General features: G+C 34.6%; 2 protein-coding genes and 2 long non-coding RNA genes across 4 annotated transcripts in view; 3 read left to right on the top strand and 1 right to left on the bottom strand.

Annotated features, from left to right (window-relative positions):
* LOC125669163 (receptor-type tyrosine-protein phosphatase epsilon-like) overlaps positions 1–25953 on the top strand; it is a 343285-nt gene that overhangs the window by 136491 nt on the left and 180841 nt on the right. The window contains exon 4 of the mRNA XM_056163852.1: positions 16848–16988. Within this exon, the coding sequence (XP_056019827.1) occupies positions 16848–16988 (141 nt within the window). The remainder of the gene's footprint in view (positions 1–16847; positions 16989–25953) is intronic.
* Positions 7435–13576, top strand: LOC125662827 (uncharacterized). The gene is made up of 4 exons (XM_056163889.1): positions 7435–7822; positions 8764–8910; positions 10026–10169; positions 10557–13576. The coding sequence occupies exons 2-4, from the start codon at positions 8784–8786 to the stop codon at positions 10769–10771; spliced, it is 486 nt and encodes a 161-aa protein (XP_056019864.1). The 5' UTR covers positions 7435–7822; positions 8764–8783; the 3' UTR covers positions 10772–13576.
* LOC125661604 (uncharacterized) lies at positions 13058–13895 on the bottom strand. The gene is made up of 3 exons (XR_007365012.2): positions 13861–13895; positions 13617–13728; positions 13058–13122 (listed from the first exon to the last, which is right to left on the bottom strand). It is a non-coding gene; the product is annotated as an uncharacterized LOC125661604 (long non-coding RNA).
* LOC125661649 (uncharacterized) lies at positions 18458–20045 on the top strand. Its single transcript, XR_008802662.1, has 3 exons — positions 18458–18784; positions 19590–19674; positions 19809–20045. It is a non-coding gene; the product is annotated as an uncharacterized LOC125661649 (long non-coding RNA).

Here is a 25953-nt window from a genome sequence, read left to right as displayed (position 1 = left end):
AATTATATGACAAACTCAACTATATGACAAACGGGATGATTTCAGCTTATCCATCGTCAACTTCCCACATTTATGTAGAATATTCCATTATCACCTGCATATGGTGTTTATATATCTCAACTGATTCGATATGCAAGAGCTTGTTCTGGGTATAGTCAGTTTTTAAATCGAGGTAAGCTACTGACAAACAAGTTGATGGTACAGGGATTTCAACAGTCTCGATTGAAGTCAGCATTTCGCAAATTCTATGGTCGTTATAACGATCTAGTTCGTCAATACAACCTCGCATTGGGTCAAATGCTGTCTGACGTGTTTCATACCGATTGTTAAGCCGTTCTTGGCACACTCATTTGACTGCGGATAACTCCGTTTACCTGATGAGGATATGGGGCTCACGGCGGGTGTGACCGGTCAACAGGGCTTGCTTACTCCTCCTAGGCACCTGATCCCACCTCTGGTGTGTCCAGGGGTCAGTGTTTGCCCAACTATATATTTTGTATTGCTTGTAGGAGTTATGAGATTGATCACTGTTCGTTATCTTCACCTTGCATCTGTTTGAATAGCAGAGCTTTAAACATTGACAACCTCAATATGGTATAAGGTAGACCGAATTTCCACTGATAATTGTAGATTGTACTCATCAATCCTTGTGTCTGTCATACTTCTAGTACTTATTTTCTTATTTTGATTTTATACTGTTTAATATTTCACACATATGGATACCTCACCATTCCTGGTGAAGGGCCGCAAAATTTAGACCTAGATACTCGGCGCTTACGGCCTTTAAGCAGGGAAGAATCTTTATCGTGCCACACCCTGTTGTGACACGGGACGTCGGTTTTTGCGGTATCATCCGAAGAACAGCCCCCAATTAGTCCCCTCTCACGACAATCAAGGGGTACTGAGTGTGACGGTATTCCATATATTGTGTACTGACATTAAGAACTGCTCCTTTATCTTATTTCATATGCATGTTACAATTACTACTGCCTTGGTTATGTAGTCAAGTGTTCAATAAACTAGAAGCCATGCTTGCGTTCCTTTGTTCACCTAGAGTCATTTAATGGACTTGTACGATATGAAACTCTGAAGACCTATTCTAACCTGGATCCCTACGGGATCTTAATTTTTTTTTTTGAAGTTGTTATATAATAATACTGGGATGTGATAAAATACACAGTGGCATTAGTATATCAATTTGGGGTATCTGATCATATAAGAAAGAAAATCCTTTTCTCAGTATTTTACTGAAGGAAATATTAGGAGTAGGGCATTTAAAATGTCCTTCTCCCGGGACATCATACAAATTATTTATAAATTTATCAACATATCATATCAATGCCCTGTTTCTTTTGTCAGTTACGATTAATTACTCTAGTTTCGAGTAGGGTATCTGTTCTTATTTCGATTTTGTTCAACTGCAGACAAAATTTAGTACTGTTAATTTTGTTCACATGGAGGAATAAATTGATATTTTTGAGCAACATTGTTGCTGCCCAAAATAACGAACAATGTGGTAAAGGATTCACACCCCACCGCGATTTGAGATTTATACAGCCATGGAAGTTCATCCATCACTTGAAATGACCGACATACGTATACGGGACATCACTTATGGTATCTCTAAATTCCAGTATGCTGACCTGAACTACTTTATCACGGTATATTTAGTGATGACGGTTTGATATCATTTAACTCTCAAATATCGGAATATTTTGATATCGGCTATTTTTCCATTATTTGCTGAGATTCACTTATTTAATATATGAAACCTTTATGATTACAAAGAGGATGCAATTTTGAAACTCCTTAATATGGATGACAGCTTTCTTTGCTCCTCCACCATGACGTTTCACCCCATCGTCCTTGCAATTTCGCTTTGTCGCCCTCGCATTTTCCCATCTCCGTTCTAAATGGCTGTCCTCGCATTTTCCCATCTTCATCCTAAATGCAAGAGGGTGAGTGATCTGATCAGAATATGATAGATTTTGTTAATACTTCATTATGTATTACAAAACAGTAAATGCTACTCATTTCAACAGAATATCACAGTTGCTTAAGAAATGGACCTTGTCCTTAAAGTGTCAGAAAATATGCATCCCTGTATTGACCAATTAAGATATGTCCTGATCATCAATCGATGAAGATTGCATGAAATATTACACAACGTCATTCGATAATTTGTATGTATGTCAACATGTATATAATTTGTAATAATCCACCTTATTGATAGACTAGCTGATTACCATTAAAAAAATCGTAGGTTATGCAACTACAGAAACATTTTGAACTCATAATTTGTTTTTAAATCACTGTTTCATATTGTCCCTTGACAGAAGAGTAGTATTTTCTAAGATCCTCTTTAAGTGTTCGCTGTCGATCATTATCCAAAACTCCTGTTCCGTCAACTCAAACATAACTGTATAAAACAAATCAGCATCCGTCTTTTAGAAATTTGCATAAATGTAAATGTATAAAACTCTTTCTTCCGATTATTTATTTTCATTCTGCAGAGGGAAATGTTGGAAAACTTTAAACTTCATCTTGGTCATTGAATGTCTTAAACATTAGAAATATGACAACTGTTGATCGCCATATATATTTTTTTTTATTTCAAAAATAAAACTTCCTTGTTGTTTTAAAATTTTGAATATGCAGGCACTTGTCGTTTTGATATCAATGATACTGACGTCGTCATATAGATACCGTAAGTAAACAATATATCGTTTATATATATTGCACTATTAACTTTCTCGTTCGTAACACGGTCTAGTGAAGTGTTGTTACTAATATTAATACAGCGTACTAACAATCGAACCGAAAAAAGGTAGCATCCCCATTTTGTACAGTTCAGTGCACCACTTATTTCAAATTAGTTTTCCTCACACAATGTATTGAAACCAAATAAAGTTTATCTAATATTCATTTACCGCCGTACATCAAAGTGTAGTTTACATTGTATTAATTTGCAACATGATTATTATGTTTTATTCCTCTTGGAAAATGTAAATTCATTCACCTCGTTTTCTTACTGAAGTGCTGGAATAACCTTATAAATGTTACATGTAAGTTTCAATTTGTTGATTAGTTATGACGATGCAGCAACCATTGCTTGTTCTGATCAGAATTATGTTTATAAGTGAAAAGGTGATTGTTCCCACATTTTGATAGTAATAGAATAGGTGTCTTCATTTACAGAAATCCTATCTTTGAATAAGGAGACCAAGCAGGCTAAGGAGATACCCAAATGTCCAAACCCTGAAACCTGTCCGCAGTATCAATCCAGTCGTGCAGTGGATGGAGACATTAACACGTGTACAAGGACAGCACCTTTTGGAACTACAACTAGTAATCCAGATAAATGGACATGGTGGTATGTTGACCTTGAGAAAGTACTCAGCATCTTCAGCATTAGAATACAGTTCAGAGACTATGGAGAACAATATGGTAATGATTATCGTTTGTATAGTTTAATTACCTATGTCTTGATACAGAAGTGGAGTGATTTTCTTGTTTATGTCCATTTCGCTATGTTTTCATCTTCCCTCTTTAATTGTCACTAACATTATCTTAAATATTCCTCTGGTGGTCAACAATTAGAAATTACTCGAATGTTTCTTAATTCCTTAGCGGCTTGCTAATTATATCCATTTATTTCTTCTTTTATTCAAAACGTAGATATTACGCCAGTAGTTCATGCTATCAAATTTCAGTAACTACTCTCCATACATCATATTCAAAATGCTATTGCTATAAAATTACACAAATAAAGGTTTCGTTACATTCTACAAATTATTCATGTCAAACAAATTTCTTGGATGTGTATTTTGTACATTAATACAGTGAAAAGCGTTGATTAAAAATGATATTTCATATTCATTTCTTCATTTTCATTTAGAATGTAAACGATGGTAATTAAAACTTTAAGAAATTCTGCATCAATTAAATGGAAGTAAAAGATATTTGTATATCTGGTATGTATTATATAATGAAATGATAATGTTTGCAAATCCGATGTTTTTGTATGAAATATATCGTGAAATATCGATCCATAGAATGTATCATCCTGTATTTCTGGCCAAAAAAATTTAACATATGCTATATTACAAAGTCTCACACAAAATGTTTCCTAAGAGGGAAATCACTTGATTTTATACTTTCATGTACTATACTCAAATCTGATTGGTCGAGAAGCATTTTTAAAAAATTCTAAATTTTCCCTCTGAGAATAATAAGCACGCGCCCCAGAGTGATAGTATCTAGCAACGGATAACATTATTTGACAACGGGTGATATAAAACTTATCACATTTGTCAACTTTATCCGCGTACGGTTCGCCGTAGATTGTTAGACATGTCGTTTGAGCGTTTGTAATAAACGTGAAAACCCACTTTAATATACAAAGCAGCACATGGTAGTAATTGATTAAATGTAAACAGACAAAAGTTTTTTTCTGCTTTGTTGTTTATATACATGCAAGTTGAAGATAACGAACAGTGATCAATCTCATAACTCCTACAAGTAATACAAAATATATAGTTGGGCAAACACGGACCCCTGGAAACACCAGAGGTGGTATCAGGTGCCTAGGAGGAGTAAGCATCCCCTGTTGACAGGTCACACCCGCCGTGAGCCCCATATCCCGATCAGGTAAACGGAGTTATCCGCAGTCAAAATCAGTGTGCCAAGAACGGTTTAACAATCGGTATGAAACACGTCAGACAGCATTTGACCCAATGCGAGGTTGTATTGACGAACTAGATCGTTATAACGACCATAGAATTTGCGAAATACTGGCTTCATTCGAGACTGTTGAAATCCCTGTACCATCAACTTGTTTGTCAGTAACTTACCTCAATTTCTGTGATTTCAAGTTTACTAAAAGTTCTATAGAATTTTTTAGAATCCACATTTGGTTAACACCACTTCTGGCATATGTAGTCGCACAGTAAGTTTGAAGTTTCTCCTTCGCAGCTGTTAACATTTTCGTGAGGAGCAAAGATAGGGGCTTGATAGAGCACTTACTGGATCCAGCAATGTATCTTTGTTTGTAGGGGTTTTATGTAGTTTAGGAATCCAGTATAGGTACGGTAACTCATATTCATTCGACCCATTGACTGGAATATTAAATGTGTCTAAAACTGAAGCATGATTTTGAAGAATTTCGTCTTTTGAAAGGGCAGTTGGAGTATAAGTATGATTACCAAAAATGGAATTAATGCCAAGATCGTTTAAAATACAGTTGTAATAATGAGCTTTACAAACAAAGACAATGTTGTTACTAGCTTTGTCAGCTGGAACCAAAACATATTCCTCATGTAACTATCTAATTCTTTTATCACTTCTGGTTTACTAAACACAGAAGGATAGATGGTACGTACTTTTGTTTTCATGTGTCTAGTGCGGGATGTAGCATTCTGTATAATAAAACATGGTATTGATTGATAAAATGTCAACAGACTCCGTTTACCCGATCAAGATATACTTGTAGGGCTCACGGTGGGTGTGACCGGTCGACAGGGGATGCTTACTCCTCCTAGGCACCTGATCCCAGCTCTGGTATATCCAAGGGCCCGTATTTGCCAAACTCTCTGTTTTGTATTGCTTATGTGAGTTATGAGATTGATCACTGTTCGTTATCTTCGACTTTCACGTACGTTTTTCTGCTTTGTCGGCTACGCCTCGTTTGAAAATGGTTTTATCCTTTAGAATAATAAACTCAATTTTATTGGTGGAGGGCAGGCCTGGGGGCCACCAACATATAACAATCTCAAACTCAAACTCAGACTCAAATTGAAGTTGTTTTTTTTTTATCTCAGCAGAGATTTTGCTAAAATGCCGTGCCACCAAACTTTCTCAGATTCACCTCACGTGAGTTGAGATTTGACAAAATAACTCAACGTGTTTTCATTGTTACAAGGGGCCTTACTTTTCAATGATCCACTTTCACTTTGTTGTTTACATTAGCTACAATGCTTTAGCATGTACTTTACATGTAATTTTCTTACGATTTAATGACGTCACCTTTAGAAGTCGTCTGCAATTACATGTACATTAATATAGTACAGTATAATACAATATGTCGTCAGACTACGAAGTAGCTCTGCAAATCGCAAACGATAAATGCATTTCCAAATCCGCGCCCGCCCCTCTACTGAGAAAAAGGCCGAATTGGACTGAAATAGAAAAGAAAATACTTGTCGAGGAGGTGCAGAATAGAGAAGACATTCTATTTGGTAAATTTAAAGGCGGTTTTGGTGGGAAAACGGCGAAAGAAAATGCCTGGGCCGAGGTGGCCGCAGCCGTGAAAGGGTAAGTTGTGTTTATAAAATACCGTTTACTCGTGTCACATGATTTTTAGATTAAAAATAGCACAACAACAAAAATGGCGACTGGATACGATAGCATGGGGATCTTAAAAACGGATAAGTTGATTTATTTATTGATAATGAAATTATCTTTGTTTACAAGCGATCCAATGGTCGCCTCATTACTCATAGGCTCTTCGCGTAAAATCTCAGGGTCAATACACGTGTACAAATTGTGAGGTAGATTGTAAAGAGCCACAAGCAGACTTAGTAATATTTTTACATTCTATGAATAATGACTACCATACGTATTATGGTCTCTTAGCACAACAAGTCTATTAAAACGTTTTAAAAAGATTGTGAAAATGTTATGAAAACATTTTCTAAAACGTTATTTTAACGTGATTTGAGTGGTTTTTTAAACGTTAGAGTCTAGCATTACATTTTTTGGAAAGATTGTACTGCAATGTTTTGAAAACATTTCTAAGAAAAGTTTTGAGAACATTTAGAAGAAACGTTTTGAAAACATTTATACATGTAGAAACATTTTGAGAGCATTTAAAATTAAATTTTACAAGATTATACACAACATTCTTCAAATAATTCTGATAAATGTTTTCAAACCTTTTTACCAATGTTTTATATAAACTATGAATATGTTTAAAACCAGAACCGTAATAAAATAAATTAACCACACTCTCCTTTACAAATAAAATTTGAATTTTTGAAAAATCAGTCCATATTATTCCGAATATGATGGAAATTGTAAATTAAGATATCAAACAACATTATTTATTGATCACAAAACATCTTGTCACACAATCATGTTACACATTGTCAATATGAGATGTATACCGGTAATGATAATATAAGTGATTTTTCAAAAGGGTCCTGTGGCTTTCAAACTAGGAAAACTTGTCAATATTTTGGTCAAATTGGGAAAACCTTGTCATTATTGTAAATATGCTAAATATATCATATCAAACAAGAAATCAAACACAAATTGATGTCATTCTTCTTTAAAAATTGTTTTACATACCGGGGAAAGGACCGATATTCTGAATTAAAATGGGTCTTAAAAAATCACTGAATATTAAACTAAATACTGTAGAGTTAATATACATACTGTACATATATATATAATGATAGTTTTGCTCAAGGTTGTTTATTGTTAGGAATGGCTGCTCAGGTGAGTGAGGTGACTCATGAGCCTCTTGGTGATGTTGGAATTGTTACTGTTTGTGATATCTTTAAAAACAATGTACATGAAAAACACCCTAATAAAGACAATATTTACATACAATAAATCTATTTAAACCTTGTAATGGAAAACTTTACATTGTCATTTAAATTTAAAATATTCTCTTATTTCAAGGGAATAAATAGTCTTTTATTTCATTATCCTTGTATAATTTGTAGCTAAGTATCATTTTCAATTTTCAGAGGCAGTGGTTCCGGAAATTCTAGAACATCCTCAGAATCTCAAAAGCAGTACAGCAATTTGAAGCAGAGAGGTTATTATATATACATATGAATGTACTTCTCCTGTTTCTCTCCTTTTGAAAAGTTTGCACCTATCAGTCCATTGATCTGTAGACCAAGTGTTGTCTGCTCAGTATCTTGAGAACCCTTTGCTTAAGAAACTTAAAATTTGGTGGATTGGTGTCAATTGAGAAGATGATAATTGATTATGAGGTTTCACAGTTAATGATCAAGTACTCAAAACTTGTAATTTAAGGACCTGTAAATTATAAATATCAAGTGTGAGTAAAATGTTAAGAATTAGCACACTTTTATACTTCATTTAATTTTTGAAACGAAAAAAAAAATCTAAGCTAAATTCTAATACTCAGTAACAGTATCAATGCCCTAAACAGTGCGTAAACTGTTGAAAGGCTAAATTACATAATATACTTTTTGTATCAACATTAAATGATACGACTAATTTAGACCTATCCTAGAGTCATAATCTTGGGGTTGCAAAATTCACCATTTTAGCTCACCTGAGCTGAAAGCTCAAGTGAACTTTTCTGACCGCCTGTGCTGTCATTTGTCTGTTCATCTGTAAACTTTTCACATTTTCGACTTCTCCAGAACCACTGGGCCAATTCCAACCAAACTTGGCCAAAACCATCTTTGGGTGAAGGGCTTTCAAGTTTGATTAAATGAAGGGCCATGCTCCCTTCAAAGGGGAGATAATCACAAAAATGCAAAAATAGGTTGGGGTCATTTAAAAATCTTTTTGAAAATCTTTAAATATGGGCCAAAGTGACTCAGGTGAGCGATGTGGCCCTTGAGCCTCTTGTTTTAATGCATCCTTTTCTGCTATTCCTGATGATCATGAATTTTACAATTTTATGTTTTTATGATATATTTTGGAAATGTGTATTCTGTCAATGTTTATGTAGATACATTTATAAAAAGCTCAATATAATTTTTTTCATTTGATTTCTAGCAAAAGGAAAGTTGTCAGAGATGAAAAGACCAAAAACAGGTGGTGATCCCAAGCCTTCGAGTCCATCTCCTGCTGAAAAGGCTATTTTGGACAACTTGGGGGGTCGACCTTCACTGGAGGGAATATGTGGAGGAATCGATACAGCTAGTAATTATTCACACAACACTTAATAGTGTTTCAAATGAAACATACATATACATTTCCATGTATCTCTGTCATTTGAAAAAAATTGGGAGTGTGTGTCTGTCCATCCATTCGTCTATGCAAGCTATTATCTCTTAAATACCTTTCATCAGAAATTGATATAATTTATCATAAATGTTCCTTGGTTAGATGTAGTTCTGGGAGCATCCATCAGTTTTACTAATACATGTATTAACAATAATATAGTAATTGTAATTCATTTGGCAACTAGACAGCTGAAAATACATAATCCCAATTCACATCTAAAATTTCATAGATCAATAATTCATAAAATAATTAACAAATTACAAAAGACAAACATAAGAGCACTTTTATTCTAAGATTATTGCAGTCTGTGCATTGGCACCAAGAAAATGAATATGACTATTTAGGTCACCTGAATCATTCAGGTGACCTATTGCTATCTGTTTTTGTCCGTCATCGTTCGTCGTGCGTTAACATTTGAACATTTTCAGCTTCTTCTCTGAAACCCCCGAACCGATTTCAACCAATTTTGGCATATAGCATTTGTGGGTGAAGGGGAACAAAAATTGTGAAATTCGTGGTCCCTGCCCGCCTGGGGCCTGAGGGGTGGGGCAAAAACCATCAAAATGAGTGTAATTTTAAAAAAATCTTCTTTACTCCTGGACATCAAGAAGCCAAACTGTGGGCATAATTATAATGAGCGTTGAGCCCTCTACCAAAATTGTGAAATTCATGGCCCCTGGAGCAGGGGTTCTTGTGTTAGGGTGGGGCTCTATTGGTCATATAGTGAAAATGTAGAAATTCTTTGAAAATCTTCTTATATTGGTTTTATCTAAGGAGTAAATAACCCTTTTCTTTATGATGTCTCAGACATAGGTTTTTTAAAAAGGATTATTGATTGAACATAAAAATGACACATGTACTTCATGACCACATAGCTTATCAATGTTTCTTCCATCCAAAAGTAAAATTCTTATATTTAAACACAAACCTAATTCAAACATTGGAAGGTTGTTACATGATACTCAGGTGACCTATAAAGCCCCTGGGCCTCTTGTTAATTACTAAAATTTATTGTCTGACAATTTTCACAGATCTGTCTGAGAGCCAGCCTTCCATCTCCTCAGACCTGCCTTCCACCTCCTCAGACCTGCCTTCCACCTCCTCAGACCTGCCTTCCACCTCCTCAAACCTGCCTTCTACCTCCTCCAACCTGTCAGAAAAGAGGAAGGCAAAAGGTAATATAAATGAGAACTGGTAAACTGACAGTCAGAGAGGGCCCTACTGAGGACTTTTATTATTAATGTAATCCAGATTAAAATGCAGAAATTATGATCTACATTTGTCTGAATTCTTTGTATCATATCTTCTTATGTGTACAGACAAAAAAAAAAGGGAAATACATACAAATTATGTTATTGTACTTCCATTACCGGTAATCGAGATAGTATTGCATATTTACAGGCAAATATTAGAAAAAGAAGCAATAATATTGAAACTGATGTGATAAGGTTTCAATTGAGACGTCAGCCTAGTGTACACTCACACTATCATAAAAATTTTGTGTGTATGTGTGTGTGACAAAGAGAAATCCATCACTTTCAATTCTTTACTTGTTTTAATAGATTCTGGTAAGTTGAAGAGGAAAATGACCATCCTGGAGTTAGAGGAAAGGAACCTCTCCATTGAAAATGAAAAATTTCAGGAAGAAATCAAGAAGATAAAAGATGAGAGGGACCTTATTAGAATACAGAAATCTTTCTATGAATTTAAAATTCAAATTTTGGTTAATTCGCACCCAGAGGTTGCAGTGCAGATGTTACATAGTAATGAAATGTAAGAGTTTGTCCATTTAAAATCAGGTAGAAGCTGTATATTAACGTTCATTTCTGGTGCTGTACGATGTAATACGGAAGTTCCGAGTTCCCCAAGAGTTATTTCCCTTTGTCGAACTCTTCCGTAAATTATGACATAAAATATGATGACAGTGGGTACATTTGCTAATTACTATCGTTGTTTTATTTCTTAAAAGATGATATCCAGAGTTTCTGAGACCATCCTATCTCAGGGGAAAGGCAACTTTAGTGAGTTTATGAGTATTGGATAACAAAATGGCTCAAACAAATACTGTTAATTGCCATCTTTTTAAGATAAAAGCGTCACTCATGTAGAAGAGGAAACGAATAATGATTTAATAGCCAATTTGAGGATCTTATTCAAACAAATTATGCTTTATATGGCCAGAATATACATACCAGTGATTGATATAAACAAAAGTTACGCTTTTATTACATTAATCGTACGTAATCGTTATGTACAATGCCAGTCTACGATATAATGTATACATTGTGTACCCACCATACGTCATAAAATGCGAAAGAGTTCGACAAAGGGAAATAATTTTTGTGTAACTCGGAACTTGCGTATTACAATCAACTAGGTTTTTAATCACTTAAGGTATTTCCACCCTCCTGTGATATCATAAGATTTTGATTTGATAAGATTTATGCATGGCATGAACTTAAAGTTTGTTGGAGTCTTTTTCAATAGTTATTGTAAAAAAAACTTGTTAGCCTTAAAATATTTCAAAAGTCTAAGTTGTATTTGAATAATCAATTATATGTTTCAAAATATTAAATCGAAGGGCAATAACTCTGTTCCCATTAAATTATTGTCAAGTCCATTTTGCGATAGATTTCCTTTATTTTTCACCAACATTTTGTACATTTTTTTTACACTTGAAACTCTGTACAATACTTCATTACCATTTGTAGATGTGCATATTGCTATAACGGGGGCCCAATTGTTATCCTTAAAATTATAATTGATCGAAGAGGGGTGGGGGATGTAAAATACAGTGTGAACACTTCTCCGATATGGCTTAATTTGAAATAGGTTTATGTAGGATAATATATAAGAATCTTTTCCTTACAGTAAGTGATCAATATTTTAGCTGCAGGGGTAACTATCATGGTCCAGAGTTCAACTGATGCGGGATGTGGCCCATGGGACTCTTGTCATATTCTTCTCATGTACAACTTTGTAATTTATTTTCCCAGCCTGTATAGAGCAAAGAATGTTACAACTTTTTTCCTAGCCATATCATTTAGGTCTTAAAATTTATGGTCCTTATGACATGTAGGTGAGTTTGGGCATCAATATTTTTGACAAGGCTTTCATTTTAATTGCATTTCCTTTCTAAAATTCATAACCAAAATTTTGGATGGTCATTCTTTCTGTTACAGAAAAGCATGTTTACTATTTGTGTGTATTGCATTCCTAAGTGTGTATTAGCATTTGTGATGGATGGATGAAGGATATACATGCATTATGTTGAATCTGATAAAGATTTTTAGTTTGTAAACCATAAACTCAATTACATATTATCATCAAAGTTAAAGCTTGGTTGCTGTTGTTTATTTTTAAACTGTAATAGACAAAACTCATAAATATCATAATGTAATAAAATGTGTAAACACATAATGCCTTACATTTAAAAAAAGAGTTTGTATGGCCATCTTTCTTTTCCTTAATTCTTGTATTACATATCAAGGTGTGTTATATGTAATTGTCTTGAACATAATTTATGAATATTACTTTACAACAATCGTAATGCATTTAATTTTTTCGCTTATGTTTGTATTAAGTGAAGTTCATAATCATATGGTTCGTTATTTGTGTTGTACAGAATTGAAGTACCATAAGATTTAAACATGAAAGTAGGTGTCTCTAATGTGATCCCGCACAGTTCTACCAATTGCATCATCAGGGATAACAACATCATATGTTCTGCTGGAGTCAGTAGTAATCGGGGGCACCTCTGTCAAAATACCCCCCTTCATTAGACCAATGATATGCAGGATGACACATGCTGTGACCACCCTGCATGCTCGCTCAGGATTTGTTCTTAATCCGCAGTGAAGAGCATTGAATCTTTTTTTTAAAATTCCATACGTTTGCTCTATGGTTACTCTGAGATAAAAAGAAAAATATGTATTACCATAAGCAAACCATATTCTTTTAAAGAATTTTGACTTTCATAAAATGATTATAGAATAGATAATTGCCTAGTTCTGCAATGAGCTGCATTGAACTTCTGTGTGGCCTCTGTCTCTGCTGATAAGTATGGGGTCATCAGATAAGGTTTTAGGCCATACCCTGAATCGCCAAGTAATATCCCCTGAATCTGACCTGTAGATGATAATTCACCTCATCACTGTTGTTATTACATGTAGTTTGCTCAAGTGAGCTTTTTCTTTATCACCAGTTGTTTGTTTGTCGGTAAACTTCACATTTTTATCATTATAGTTCATTTATGTCTTAATATTCTAACTGGAAAGACAACTATATTCTTTTAATTTCTATTTTACAATATATGTTTATTTACCCTACCCCCCCCCCTTCCAATCATTCTCCATGTTATTCATATTGATGTTGATTTGGAGTCATCTCTGTGTTATGTGAATTCATTTTCAGTTATGTTGATATCATTTGGGGCTAGGTTTGGGTAAAAAATATTCATGAGCATAAAGTTTGATAAAATCTTTTTTAAACAGTTTTACATTTGAGCAGTGACAGGCCAAGGTGACTCAGGTGAACGATGTGGCCCATGGACCTCATTATCATTATATTTACTTATAAAATAAAAACTTATTATTCTGTGTGCATATGAGTTTAACACGTACCTTCCTCCAAATATGTGCATAAGGCTGATTCACGGAATATTCTTGAATCATGCACACTGCCTGGCCACTTTGCCACCAAGTCAATTATTTGATACCGTGGATCGCATGTCATCTGTAATTTTATTATAAGAAGTATGTGATACTTGTAACTTCATACTATAATGGTTGCATTGCCTCCATAAGCGCAAGTAAATTTTCTTAAGTCATATATGTATATTATAATAATTGTATGATTCAACATTACTTGTATGTTGAGGGCATAATATCCTTTCCGACATATATAATCAGCTTCATTTTCTTTGGGAGCCTGAATCTTAATAATAGTCCCATCAGTACACCCACAACACCTGGAAATCCTAAGACGAAAAAAAAAAAACTGAATAAAGAAAATGTGAACTCGCTGTGATGAATATGCGATTTTTTTTTCAACTTCTAAAACAATGTTGTCTTTCGTTGATATGCCTATAACAGGCCACATGTACCGTGACAGATTGAGGTTGAATTTAATTGATTTTGTCCTTGGTGATTTGTGTTTCACAGAATGACAATTAATTAAATGGTATTTAGGTTCAACCCCAGAATTTCCCCATTTTTAAATCATGACAACACAACTATCATTTATCGTGTGCAGTTGTTTTTTAAATATAATGTATTTTACTAATCGTTTTTAAAAATATTTTTATAATATATAATTTTATAGAGAAGTTAAAAGTAATGTGACTGTCATTGACACAATATTTGAATATACACATGTATACATGCTGCTGAACTCGGGCTCGAAGATACGCTTTAATGTAAGGGTCACGGTTACTAGGTACAAGTAGCTTGTAGCAGACAACATGGAATTCCCTTACCGGCTATCTTGTGAAATGCTGTCTTGATGTGTATAAGTTCCTCACGGCTTGGAAATTTAATAAAAGTTTTCGCCAACTGGCACAGCAAGTCCGTGACCACTCTTATAGCTCTGCCTGCTGCGCTTTTAGAAACATTGAAAGTGTCACCCACCGTAATATGAAATGATCCCGTGGCAAAAAATCGCAGCGCAACAAGACTTGATGGAGGGGGTTTAAAGGATTATTCTTAATCCGATTGTTGTGCAACAGATTTTCTTTAATTAAATCTACGATGAAGAAAATGGTGACGGAAAAAAAACGATAGCTGTCAAAAATATCACCATCGCTCAACCCCTCTAACGGATTGGACCTGTCAAGGATTCTCCTTGTCCTCACAATCATTGCATTTCTACGACGTCTGCGTTGACGAAGTCGTCTGGCAGCCATTTTGTTGTGAGTAAATACACTTGAGATTTTATTTGAGGTTGCTATTTACCAATCTCGGGGTTTTCTGAGAAATCTCAAATATTTTTCTCAGCTGAGTTCAACATTAGTTTGGTGGCACGCGCATTTGAGAAAATTCTCAAATGTGAGAAAAAACTCATGAACATATCTGAGTTTGAGAAAATATTTATTTGGTGGCACAGTTGGGTGAGAAAAACTCAAATTTTCTAAGAAATCTCAGATTTGAGAAAATCTCAGCGTTGGTGGCCCCCAGGCCTGGTCACGAATTGTCTCCCTCACGTGCGGTAACTACTCATGAATTTTAGTGGCGTAAGCGAGACAATTCTGATAAAAGTAAATTAAAAATTTGCGGGATCGATAATTAATAAATTCTAATAATGGCGCTGGTGTCAACATTAACGGTCATAAATAACAATTGAGAAGATAGATATTCCCTATTTATTGCAATTTTACATTTTGCTTGATGGTTACTTTTTTGTTTTATGAAATACAATTAGGCCTACGAAAATTTACGCTTGACGTTATGTTTTGTGTCTTTCTATTGTGACGTTCAAATCGAGTCTTTTCGTCCCGTTAATGCTGGTTTAACTGTTGTATATTGTTAAACTTATCAACATCGAATAAATGTATGACATTGAATATAAAACACGATAGTACATTTAATTATGTATAACAATGATTATACCCCTCGAAAATCATTCAAAATTTATTTAAATCTGCAGGAAAAGTTGTGACAATTTTGCTGACGTTTAGGAATTTTAAATATGACACAAGTCAATAAATGTTTGATTATCTTTTTACTTCTAGATTCTAATAAAACTATCATGATAGGTGTCGGAAGGTGATAATTCTACTGAAACAGAATAATTCCCTTCTAAACAGTCCATAATTGTATAGTGTATTATACAGTTGTTACACTTTCCTATTGTGGGAATGGTATCTATGCATTATTTTTTAGCCAGTTTAACTTGACACTCACTTTTAAGGTTACCTATCACAGGTGCAATCGTGCCTGTACCTTCCTCTTTTTCTAACATGTTACATATTCTAATTGCCTTAATCGATTTCAATGTTTTGATCTAAATCCATAGCATATAGATAAACGAAAATGTGGTTTTCTAATAGAAAGTTGATAAAAATAGTAAAATACCATCGCTTATATATCGAAAAAAAGTCCTTCTCTTTTTCCAACTGATAACAATGTCATCAAAAATTTATAATTTCAGTCATAAGACAAAGAGGACGTTTTGCTGGTTTCTCGCTCTATGTGTCAAACACAACTGTAAAGGAGAATGGGTATTCATGTTACAAGAACGAACAGGAGTTACCGCCCTTGGATTTCAGTACAACTTGTGTCCAACATGGACGTTACGTTATATTTTACAATGAAATACTTGACGGAACAACTTATCCTACTGGATACGAAAATGCGAGTGTTTACACTGAATTGTGTGAAGTAACCGTACAGGTAACATTGTATTATACCACAATTAAAAAGACATTTAGTGTATGATAAATGTAAATAAATATGATGAATATAATAATATTGTACTGCATCATTATCCATCGTGTAAATACGTTTGTAATTTTATGATGGGTGTAAGATGAGGAGTCTTCCCTCCAAATAAATTTGGTTTGATTAAATGAGGTATTATATTTTTTCTGTATTACATCTATAGGTTGTAAAAAAAACCCGGTGTGTTTGGATTTAACTGTGGTGTACCCTGCCCAAACAACTGTCAGGAATTCAGATGTGACGTTGTCAAGGGAATGTGTTTGGGTTGTACTGCAGGATGGTTGGGGGATTTTTGTAATATATGTAAGTTTACATTTGTTCCATCATTCGAAGAAAATCTCTACTGTATATACATTTTGAAAATTTCATTTGAGATATGACACGGTACAACGTATTAAAATAAAGAATATTTTATAGCATGTCCAGCAGGATCTTACGGTTTACAGTGTAGATTTACGTGTACTGGACACTGCAGAGACAACGTGTCCTGTAACCACACCACTGGACAATGTGACTATGGCTGTGGTAATGGATGGACAGGAACACATTGTAACACACGTAATTCAATTTTGTCATTATCTTAAAGTGTTAACTATCTACGTTTACTAACCGTTGTGGAATATTTGAATATTAAATATCAATATATTTTAGATTTGACGAACATGACAAGAAAGTAGCAATGGATATGAAACGGAAATGTGAATTTTTGTTGAAAGTAACAAATTTTTCGATGAAATCATATTTTAATAGAGTGTCCTGCAGAATCATACGGCCCTGATTGTGTGTATAACTGTAGTGGGCAGTGTCTGAGTTACCGCCCCTGTTACAGGACAACAGGAAGATGTGATGGAGGCTGTAATCGAGGATATACCGGGGAACTCTGCGACAAAGGTGAAATGTTTGAATTGGGGTTTAGAAGCATTCTTGTACATTCTGATCATTCATGTAAATGTTTTGTTTCTCTACTGGGTTCTTTTCAACCATAATATTAATAACTCAATTCTATATTGAGCTCAGATTGTTATTTATCACTTTTAATACAATTATAGCATAGGCAGGGTAATAATTTGAAATTGTTATCATTAAATGATTTTGTATTTACCTATGGCAATACTTTGCAATCTGTTAAGAATATTTTTGATATTAAGAAAATACAAATAACTATGTTTTACATTGACTGTATGTTCAGTTGGCCGGTACGGATTGAATTGTTCAGAGAGCTGCAGTTCCCGTTGTCGATCTGAAAGTAATCATTGTAACCATATAGACGGACATTGTGAACATGGATGTGACGATGGATTCCAAGGAAGTACATGTAAAGAAAGTAGGTATCCAGTTCTTACTAAACAAAGTAATTTAACAGTCTTTAACTAATTTCATGTAAAACATACCAATTTTGATGCACCAGATGCGCATTTCGACAAATAATGTCTCTTCAGTGATGCTCAACCGAAATGTTTGAAATCCGAAATAACAATGAAGTTTTAGAGCTATCAAAGGGAAAAACAGTGTACCAAAAAAGTGGAGTCAAATTCGTCTAAGGATAAGAGCTATGCGTGAGAGAGATAATCCTTAATTTTGAAATGAATTTCTAAATTTTATAACAGCAATTAAATATACATCCGTATTTTCAAGCTAGTAACGAAGTACTTAGCTACTGGGCTGTAGAGACCCCCGGGGACTAACAATCCACCAGCAGAGGCCTTGACCCAGGGGTCATAATGTAAAACTTAGACGGGCCTTGACCCAAGGGTCATAATGTAAAACTTAGACGGTACAAGCTTGACATATTGATGAATGCTGATGAATCAATTTACAAACACTCTCGGATCAGAAAGTTAGTGAATAACCATCGTTGTTATTAACATCGTCATGCTGTGTCAAGTGTTTTACATTAAGATAGAGACCGATAGCAACCACGTGATCAGTAAAAAGCGTGTATTTTCACGTGAAATTATTTTCGGAATTCCGTACATCGCCATAGAGTAGTTGAAAAACAAAAAGGGGTTCCGAAAGTAAAAGTTGTTGCTGTGACTGAATCGATGATTGAGAGGGTCGTCTCGACGAAAGATATAGAAATTTGGCCATAGTTTAGATTAGGAATACGTCAATGTAATAATAGTGGACTAAATGTTTCGTCCGTGCAGAATGGCACTTTTTACCTCACGAAATTCACCACCATGCATAGCTGCGCTACGTAAACAAAGTTGTTGATGTAGCGTGATCGTCATGTCCGAGTGCTGCGAGTTTCAATACTGTTTATGTAGTCATTGAGAGTTTAAACAAAGTTTCTTCTGAGAAGAGGAATTCGATGGATGCATTCAACGTGGACAACGAAATCATAATTTCGTTTGGTAAGTGAAAAAAATGGCAAATTGAATTTGTATTCAACCCACTTTTCCTCTGCTATTTCACAACGCGATTTTATAATAACATCTATAAACGCACAATGTGGAGCTGTTTCATTTTTTGTGCATTTATGTATTCCATATGTTCCCAAAATATAACTCCTACATGTGCATGTAATTCAAATCTGGGGTTTCATGTTTCATGCAAGCATGTAGGTCTACAAAACTTTATTTAAAATATTTGTAAAATCACAAGCCCCCTTCATAGGCAAATGAATGTATTGTATGAAAATAAGATATGTATGTCCTTCTCTTGACCCACACTCCGTAAAGGAGACAGGTCTGATAAATCTAGAGTTGACTTGTTTTGATATTATTAGAATGAACTGGCAGTTTATGAAAACATATCTGTCATCTCATATTGTAATATGATAATTATGATGTTTATTCACCTCATTAAGGACCCGGGGGTGGGAGGGTATGTACAGTTTAAATAGAAGGTAACTATAACAATATGAAATAAATAACAATCATGCAGATGTACTACTTCTGCAAGAGTTCACATTGCTGCACTGCACACATTTAACATACATGTAGTGTTACATATGTAATACTGATTTCAGACAAGATTTTAAAAATTAACATAATAAAATACATGTTATGTGTGTAATTTTCAATATATCAGCATTTTAAAGTTCACTAAACATGCATTGAGACACACAATTTTAAAATTGACATTGTCTGACACAGTATAATTAATGATTAATACTGACTGTGCAAATATTAATTATGATGATTTTTTTTTTCTAAGCATCATCCTAAGGACCAGTGCAAGTTGAAATGGGCTTCCAGCCAACAGCTTCAACAGCAATTTGCCATGAAAATCAGCAAGAAAGGTACAATATTTTCTATCTTAGTAAGATAGAATTTTTCATTTTAACACCAGACATTTATAAAGACAATTCTTAGTATATTAGATATTCATCTTTTTTTCAATATTTGAATATACAGAATATATTTTTTATAACAGGTACTTCATTTACATTGATGATGTCATATCCCCTGGACCCCACAACTTTACAGGTTACAGAGAAAATTCAAGAACTTCTGCAAAATGTGGGACTTGGATAGAATCAATAATGTATTTGTGAGCCCAGAGCAATGGATATATTGTGCAACATACTAAAGTGTGAATTTAATGGAAAACAAGTACATGTACTCATGTATTACATGTCTTTTTTAAAGACAATAATATTGTATAAATATAGAGGGAGTGTCATTGTTGATTATTTTAAGTTTTTGATATATCAAAATCAGTAAACATTTCTAAATGAAAATAAAATCCCAATTTTATAACTTTAATCAATGTGTTTGAATTTCTCATTTTCTAACCCCCAGCCCACCCCACCCCCGTTACACACACTCAGTGCATATATACTGTGAATGCAATATGCATGCATTCTAAGTTATCCAAGCGAGTTTTTGTTTCAGTGTGAGACTAAAAGTAGGACTCATAAACTTATGAAGAGACATATATATTTGTGAGAGCAAGATAGCTGATATGAGCCTTGAGATCAATGGGTCGAGCCGCGGTGGTGGTCTAGAGGTTAGAGCGTTCGCCCCGCATGCGGAAGGCCAGGGTTTGAATCCCGGCCGCGACAGACCTGCGTTGTTGAAACAGGTAGTGACAGTTCCATTGCCAAACGCTCAGCATCAGGTGTGAATGTCACTGGTCCTCGGAGATGACCTTCAAAACGGATGCCCAGTGTCACAGTAGATGTGGCACGCTGAAGAACCCTCACTGCTCAATGGCCGTAAGCGCCGAGCAAAGGCCTAAATTTAAAGGCATTCACCGGTCTTGGTAACGTCTCCATATGAGTAAAAAATTCTCGAGAGAGACGTTAAACAAGATACAATCAATCAATCCATGGGTCGATTGGGTGGAAATCTTTCCATTGATATTAAATATAAAGTTGTTATTTAAACATATTTGGTACACTATGCTGTATAATCATATCAATTTCTTATAATAGGTAATCGTGTCTGGTTATTATAAAAAAGTGTATGAAAAATGACTAAATATTAATGCAATCATTGTGAGTGCAAAAAGGTCAATCGCAAGAGCACATACATAAATGCATTGGCGGATATAAGGGGTGGGGTGGGGTGGGGTGGGGGGGGGGGGCAACCGGCGCGAGCCCCCCTAAAATTTTCAAGTTTAAAGTAAAGTGTGGTCTCTTGTTTAGAGAAATATATACGATAAAAGAAGCCATAATTTCCTCCACTCTCAGAGAAATAAATGTCTGACAAAATCTTTTGATTTATTGAATTACTTTTAGTGGGAGAACTGCTACTTTTTCCAAAAACCCTTAAAATTTGCGTTATTTTATTAATTTCATCTTATTAAAAATAATAAAAATGACTACATAGGAGACATATTTTAAGCCCTAAAAAATCTGTAAAATCCAGGAGTTTCTGGGGAATCCCCCCCCTTCAAGGCGGCCCCTAGACCCTTGCCTCATACAGTTGCACCCCCCCCCTCCCAACTTCAATTCCTGATCCGCCCCTGAAATAGCTTATAGAAACCTTCTTATTGTCATGTTCAATTTTCAAAGAGGTAATTTGGGAATGCTTAAACATTCTAAGTTATAAAAAGGTCAGTAGTTTATCTCTGCTGGCTGAATCTTTCTTCTCAATGCACCGAGTGCAATTCATGACGTCTATGTTCCTGCTCATTCTTTCTCCTCCATACCATGCAGTATATTAAAGGAGTTGGGATGTAATGGAGACATTTGTTTTAACAAATATAAATTGTATTTCAATTTTTTGTGAGGATTTTTATTTGGGAAAACTCTTGATATTAATCATCAAATATGATGACGTATGATAAATCTATATTCTGAGTGTAAGTGCACAAAGGTCAACAACGAGAACTACAACAAAATATAAGCTAAAATTTGAAATACATACTTTCTGTATTATATTTATTAATTTAAAAAAGGTAGTACAAAGAATCTTCGAATTTCAGCAAGCTGTTTTTTATGGATTGTTTACAACATCTTTTAATAACCCTTTTTCTTACGAAAATGTGTAGTTTGTTAAAAGGGGGTGGGGTTAGGAATTTTTTGCTAGTTCCATATTGAACCCCATTATGGTGTATAATTTTTTTCATATATTTTACTTACTAATAGGCTGACAACTTAATGAAATCAGATAAGAAATTTGATGGGTAATTTTTTTGCAGCTTAAGCAAAGGTATGACCCTGTGTGCAAATATTGTGCACTGTTTTAAGGTAATTTGCCAATGTAGCTCTGTTGAAGTAATGTTGTTGCATGTTAATAATGATTGCTGAACTTGAAATTGATGTGTAATATACAATTATGCAAAACCATTTATTGTTACTTTAGAATTATGTGTAAATTTAGTAAACTTTTGATCACCCTTTTAGGAGTTTGATGAAATTAAGGTGAAATACTGTAGCGAAAGTTTCGACGTTTTGACATAATTATCATTTAGTCAATTTTAGTCCATTTTTATAGTTTGTGATGATGGCTGGTATGGAGAAAACTGCTCTGTACGATGTAAACCAGTCATGTGATCATATCACAGGCAGCTGTACATACGGATGTAAACCGGGATGGAGGACTCCAAACTGCGAACAGAGTAATTTTAGATTTGACGTTTCTTATTATTGCGTTGTATAATTGAATATTAGTTTTACTATTCTTAACGTTCTTTGTATATTATAGCTTTGAAATATCAAATGATAATACATGTAATAAATACATATGAAGTGACTTTTACGCTTATCAGTATAAGCCCTATTGATCTCTATTTGCAAAATTTAAAGCAATATATGCAATTTGGGTTATTACAATGTATATTAACACAAGAAAAACAGACATGCGAGTATGCATATGATTTTCGTGAAGAAATTGGTATCTTTAACATCTCTCATTCATACATTACATGTACATCAAAAAGTAAGTACATAGTACAGAAAAAAAATATAAAGCAGAGATACTTTTCCATAAAAAAAAACATGTCAAGTTGTAGAACACAAATAAATTATTTTGCAGTAAAAGCTCAAGATATAAATAAATCATTTGATATTGTTACGCTCTCATCCTCTTCTAGAATGCTCAATAGGAACGTACGGAAAAGATTGTGGAAATCACTGTAGCAGTCATTGCAGAAACACGACATGTGATCCAATCACTGGATGTTGTCTGGAGGGCTGTACACCAGGATACTTAGAGCGTACCTGCAACAAACGTATGTACTTTATCAAGATTAGTAACAATAAACTTATTGTTCATTTTTTAATAATTTAATTCTTATTGTGTCCTTGTATCTGATTGGTCAAATTCCAATTGAGGAACGCAAGTTTTTATTGTATAACCTGGTTTGGTATGGGGACACACACCCTTGACAACCAGATGCCGGAACTATTTTTTTCTCTCTCTAAATTTACATCGCAGCATTGTTTTGCAGCCTTCTATGGAATAAAAAGTCAACGTGTACAATAAGATACTTCGGTTTGATACAAATGTGTTCTCGTTTTCAATATTAGCATCTACTTGTACGAAAATCACTGTTGTAAAACATCTTTCTCTGTATGTATGGCCGAATAATAGATTAAAACAAAGATATTATATTCGAATTAATGATTTGCCAAGTAACCATTACCCTGTTTATTTTGAAATACATTTCTCACTGGGGAAAAGGGGGGGGGGGTTCATTGCTTGATCCGTCTTTCAACAAAGCAAACAAAAATTCCTATGTCAAATTTTATTACATGACGTCTGACACATTGACATGTGGATCGCGATTTGTCACTTGCTTACATATTTTCTTGTGTCGGATTTACTACTAGCGACAATGTTACATACAGGGGTAAGTTTTCATGTAGCAGAAGTTTTCACAGACTTAAAGCCGCAAATTATTGCATTTTTGATATTTGAAGATTTATTTTGAGTAGGCCTAAACAATGCAATTTTCTATAATTTCTCAATCTGTCGGAGATGATCGACTTAAAAGTCGATATCTATCTCTAAAGGACAGCGAAATACGCATTACATGCATAGTCTACACATATTTTCTATCATGTCAAACTTCACTTTCGATACAATATTTTGATAAATGGCTAGGTTCCGTAGAACTAAGATTAAAGATGGCGACCTTCGTGAACAACTAGCTTCGTCGTTGTTGCTAAGTGAATCATTGCGTGGCTCAGTTGACTTGCATTTTTCCGAGTTTATGTACATTTTGATAAACGAAGGTTAGTATCTTTGCCTCTTGCATTAAATTATAAGGAATGACTAATTCTGGGGCAATTTATACGAGTATAACCTGGTTTGGGTCAGTTTACGCTTTTTTTATAATCTGCTTCGCGGATTATAAAGCGTAAACTGACTTACACAGGTTATACTCGTATAAATTGCCCCAGAATTAAAGTCATTCCTTAATTAATTCTGAATATGTGCATTGTGTATGTACTTAAGCATGTGACAAAGGAACATATGGACTCGACTGCTCCCATAATTGTTCTCAGAACTGCCTTGGTGATTGTGACAATGTTGACGGATCCTGGATGTGTTCCTCTGAATGGACAGGTTCCCCTAACTGTAGTGAAAGTAAGTGCATAAATTGTAAATCTTTAAACGAAATATTTTATTGAAAAATCAAATGAACCCAATATTACGTCTGTACGTCATGGTTGTAAAACCCGTGATTCCTTAGTTTCATGAGATGCAAGTCATGAGAGAATCTACTGCTTGAGTCAAACCTTACGAATTGTGGAGATCCTCCTCACACGTTCTTCAATCTCCTACGGGTACTAACAATCACAATATGTACAACGATCGATTAATTGATTGGTTGATTAATTGTTTGTTTTACGTCCTGTAACACATATAGAGACGTCACCAGTAGTAGGTGAAGTACCACAAATTTATACTTAGCGCTCAGGGTCGTAGTTGTCAGGGTTCTTTAAGGTACTAACGCCTATCGAGACATGGGACCTCCATTTTAAAGGTCATATCCGAGAGATCCTTGATTCTCACTTCTAGATCACTATCTATGTTAACGTCTTAGGTCTGACACGGCCATCGCACGAGCGGGGCTCGAACTCACAACCTTCTGGTTGCGAAGCGAACAGTCTTCCACTTAGCTATTGCAACCGGTTCTATCGATCGAAGTATAATCATTCTATACAATTATGAATTTAGGTTGCATGTATATATTTACTATAACGTCGTCTAATTACCTCTTGGAATCCTAGAAGTAACACATTATGCTCAATTGCTCAATGGCACCCAATAAGATATGCCATTAGAAATTGTTTGGCCAGTTTTATATAGAAAAGGTGATTACAAAACCTTTTAATTGAATTATGAACATTACTTATTATCATTAACAATATCTTATTTTGTTTGAATTGGCATCTTTTAACATATATTTTACAATGTATATATTCTACGAATCTATACCTTTGAAGGTGAAATATACATTTATTGGTCTGATATTCCCATAATAAAAACGATATAAAAATAAAGTTTTTGCTTTAGATTTTTTCAGCGTCCTTGTTCTCCCTGTTTTCAATCTTCTAATATTCATTGAATTTATAAAATCCGTGTTCTTTATTTTCACTTCTTAAATGTATGTGTGCCGTATTAAACAGTATTTTGTTTGATGTTAAAAACCAGAACAAAAATGTTTCACTATGAAAGGTGGAGATAACGAACAATGATCAATCTCATAACTTCTATAAGCAATACAAAATAGATGGTTGGGCAACCACGGGCCCCTGGACACACCGGAGGTGGGGTCAGGTGCCTAGGGGGAGTAAGCATCCCCTGTCGACCGGTCACACCCGCCGTTAGCCCTATATACTGATCAGGTAAACGGAGTTATCCGTAGTCAAAATCAGTGTGCCAAGAACAGCCTGACAATCGGTATGAAACACGTCAGCCAGCATTTGACCCAATAATAGGTTGTATTGACGAACTAGATAGTTAGAACGACCATAGCATTTGTGAAATGCTGACTTCAATCGAGACTGTTGAAACTCCTGTACCATCAACTCAATAAACAATAAAAAAAATAAATAAAACGATTTGACATTTCGACAAATTATATGCATGTATTAAAGGAATGCTGGTCTACTCAATGT

This window comes from Ostrea edulis, chromosome 4, assembly GCF_947568905.1.
Source record: "Ostrea edulis chromosome 4, xbOstEdul1.1, whole genome shotgun sequence".
In the NCBI taxonomy this organism is placed as follows: domain Eukaryota; kingdom Metazoa; phylum Mollusca; class Bivalvia; order Ostreida; family Ostreidae; genus Ostrea; species Ostrea edulis.
This window is presented reverse-complemented; position numbering and strand designations above follow the sequence as displayed.

Excerpts from the sequence above, each read along its gene's own strand:
- LOC125662827 (XM_056163889.1), top strand. The coding sequence starts at position 8,784 with ATGAAAAGACCAAAAACAGGTGGTGATCCCAAGCCTTCGAGTCCATCT. Across the intron at positions 8,911-10,025 it reads TGGAGGAATCGATACAGCTA|ATCTGTCTGAGAGCCAGCCT; the intron begins GTAATTATTCAC and ends CAATTTTCACAG. Across the intron at positions 10,170-10,556 it reads AGAAAAGAGGAAGGCAAAAG|ATTCTGGTAAGTTGAAGAGG; the intron begins GTAATATAAATG and ends TTGTTTTAATAG.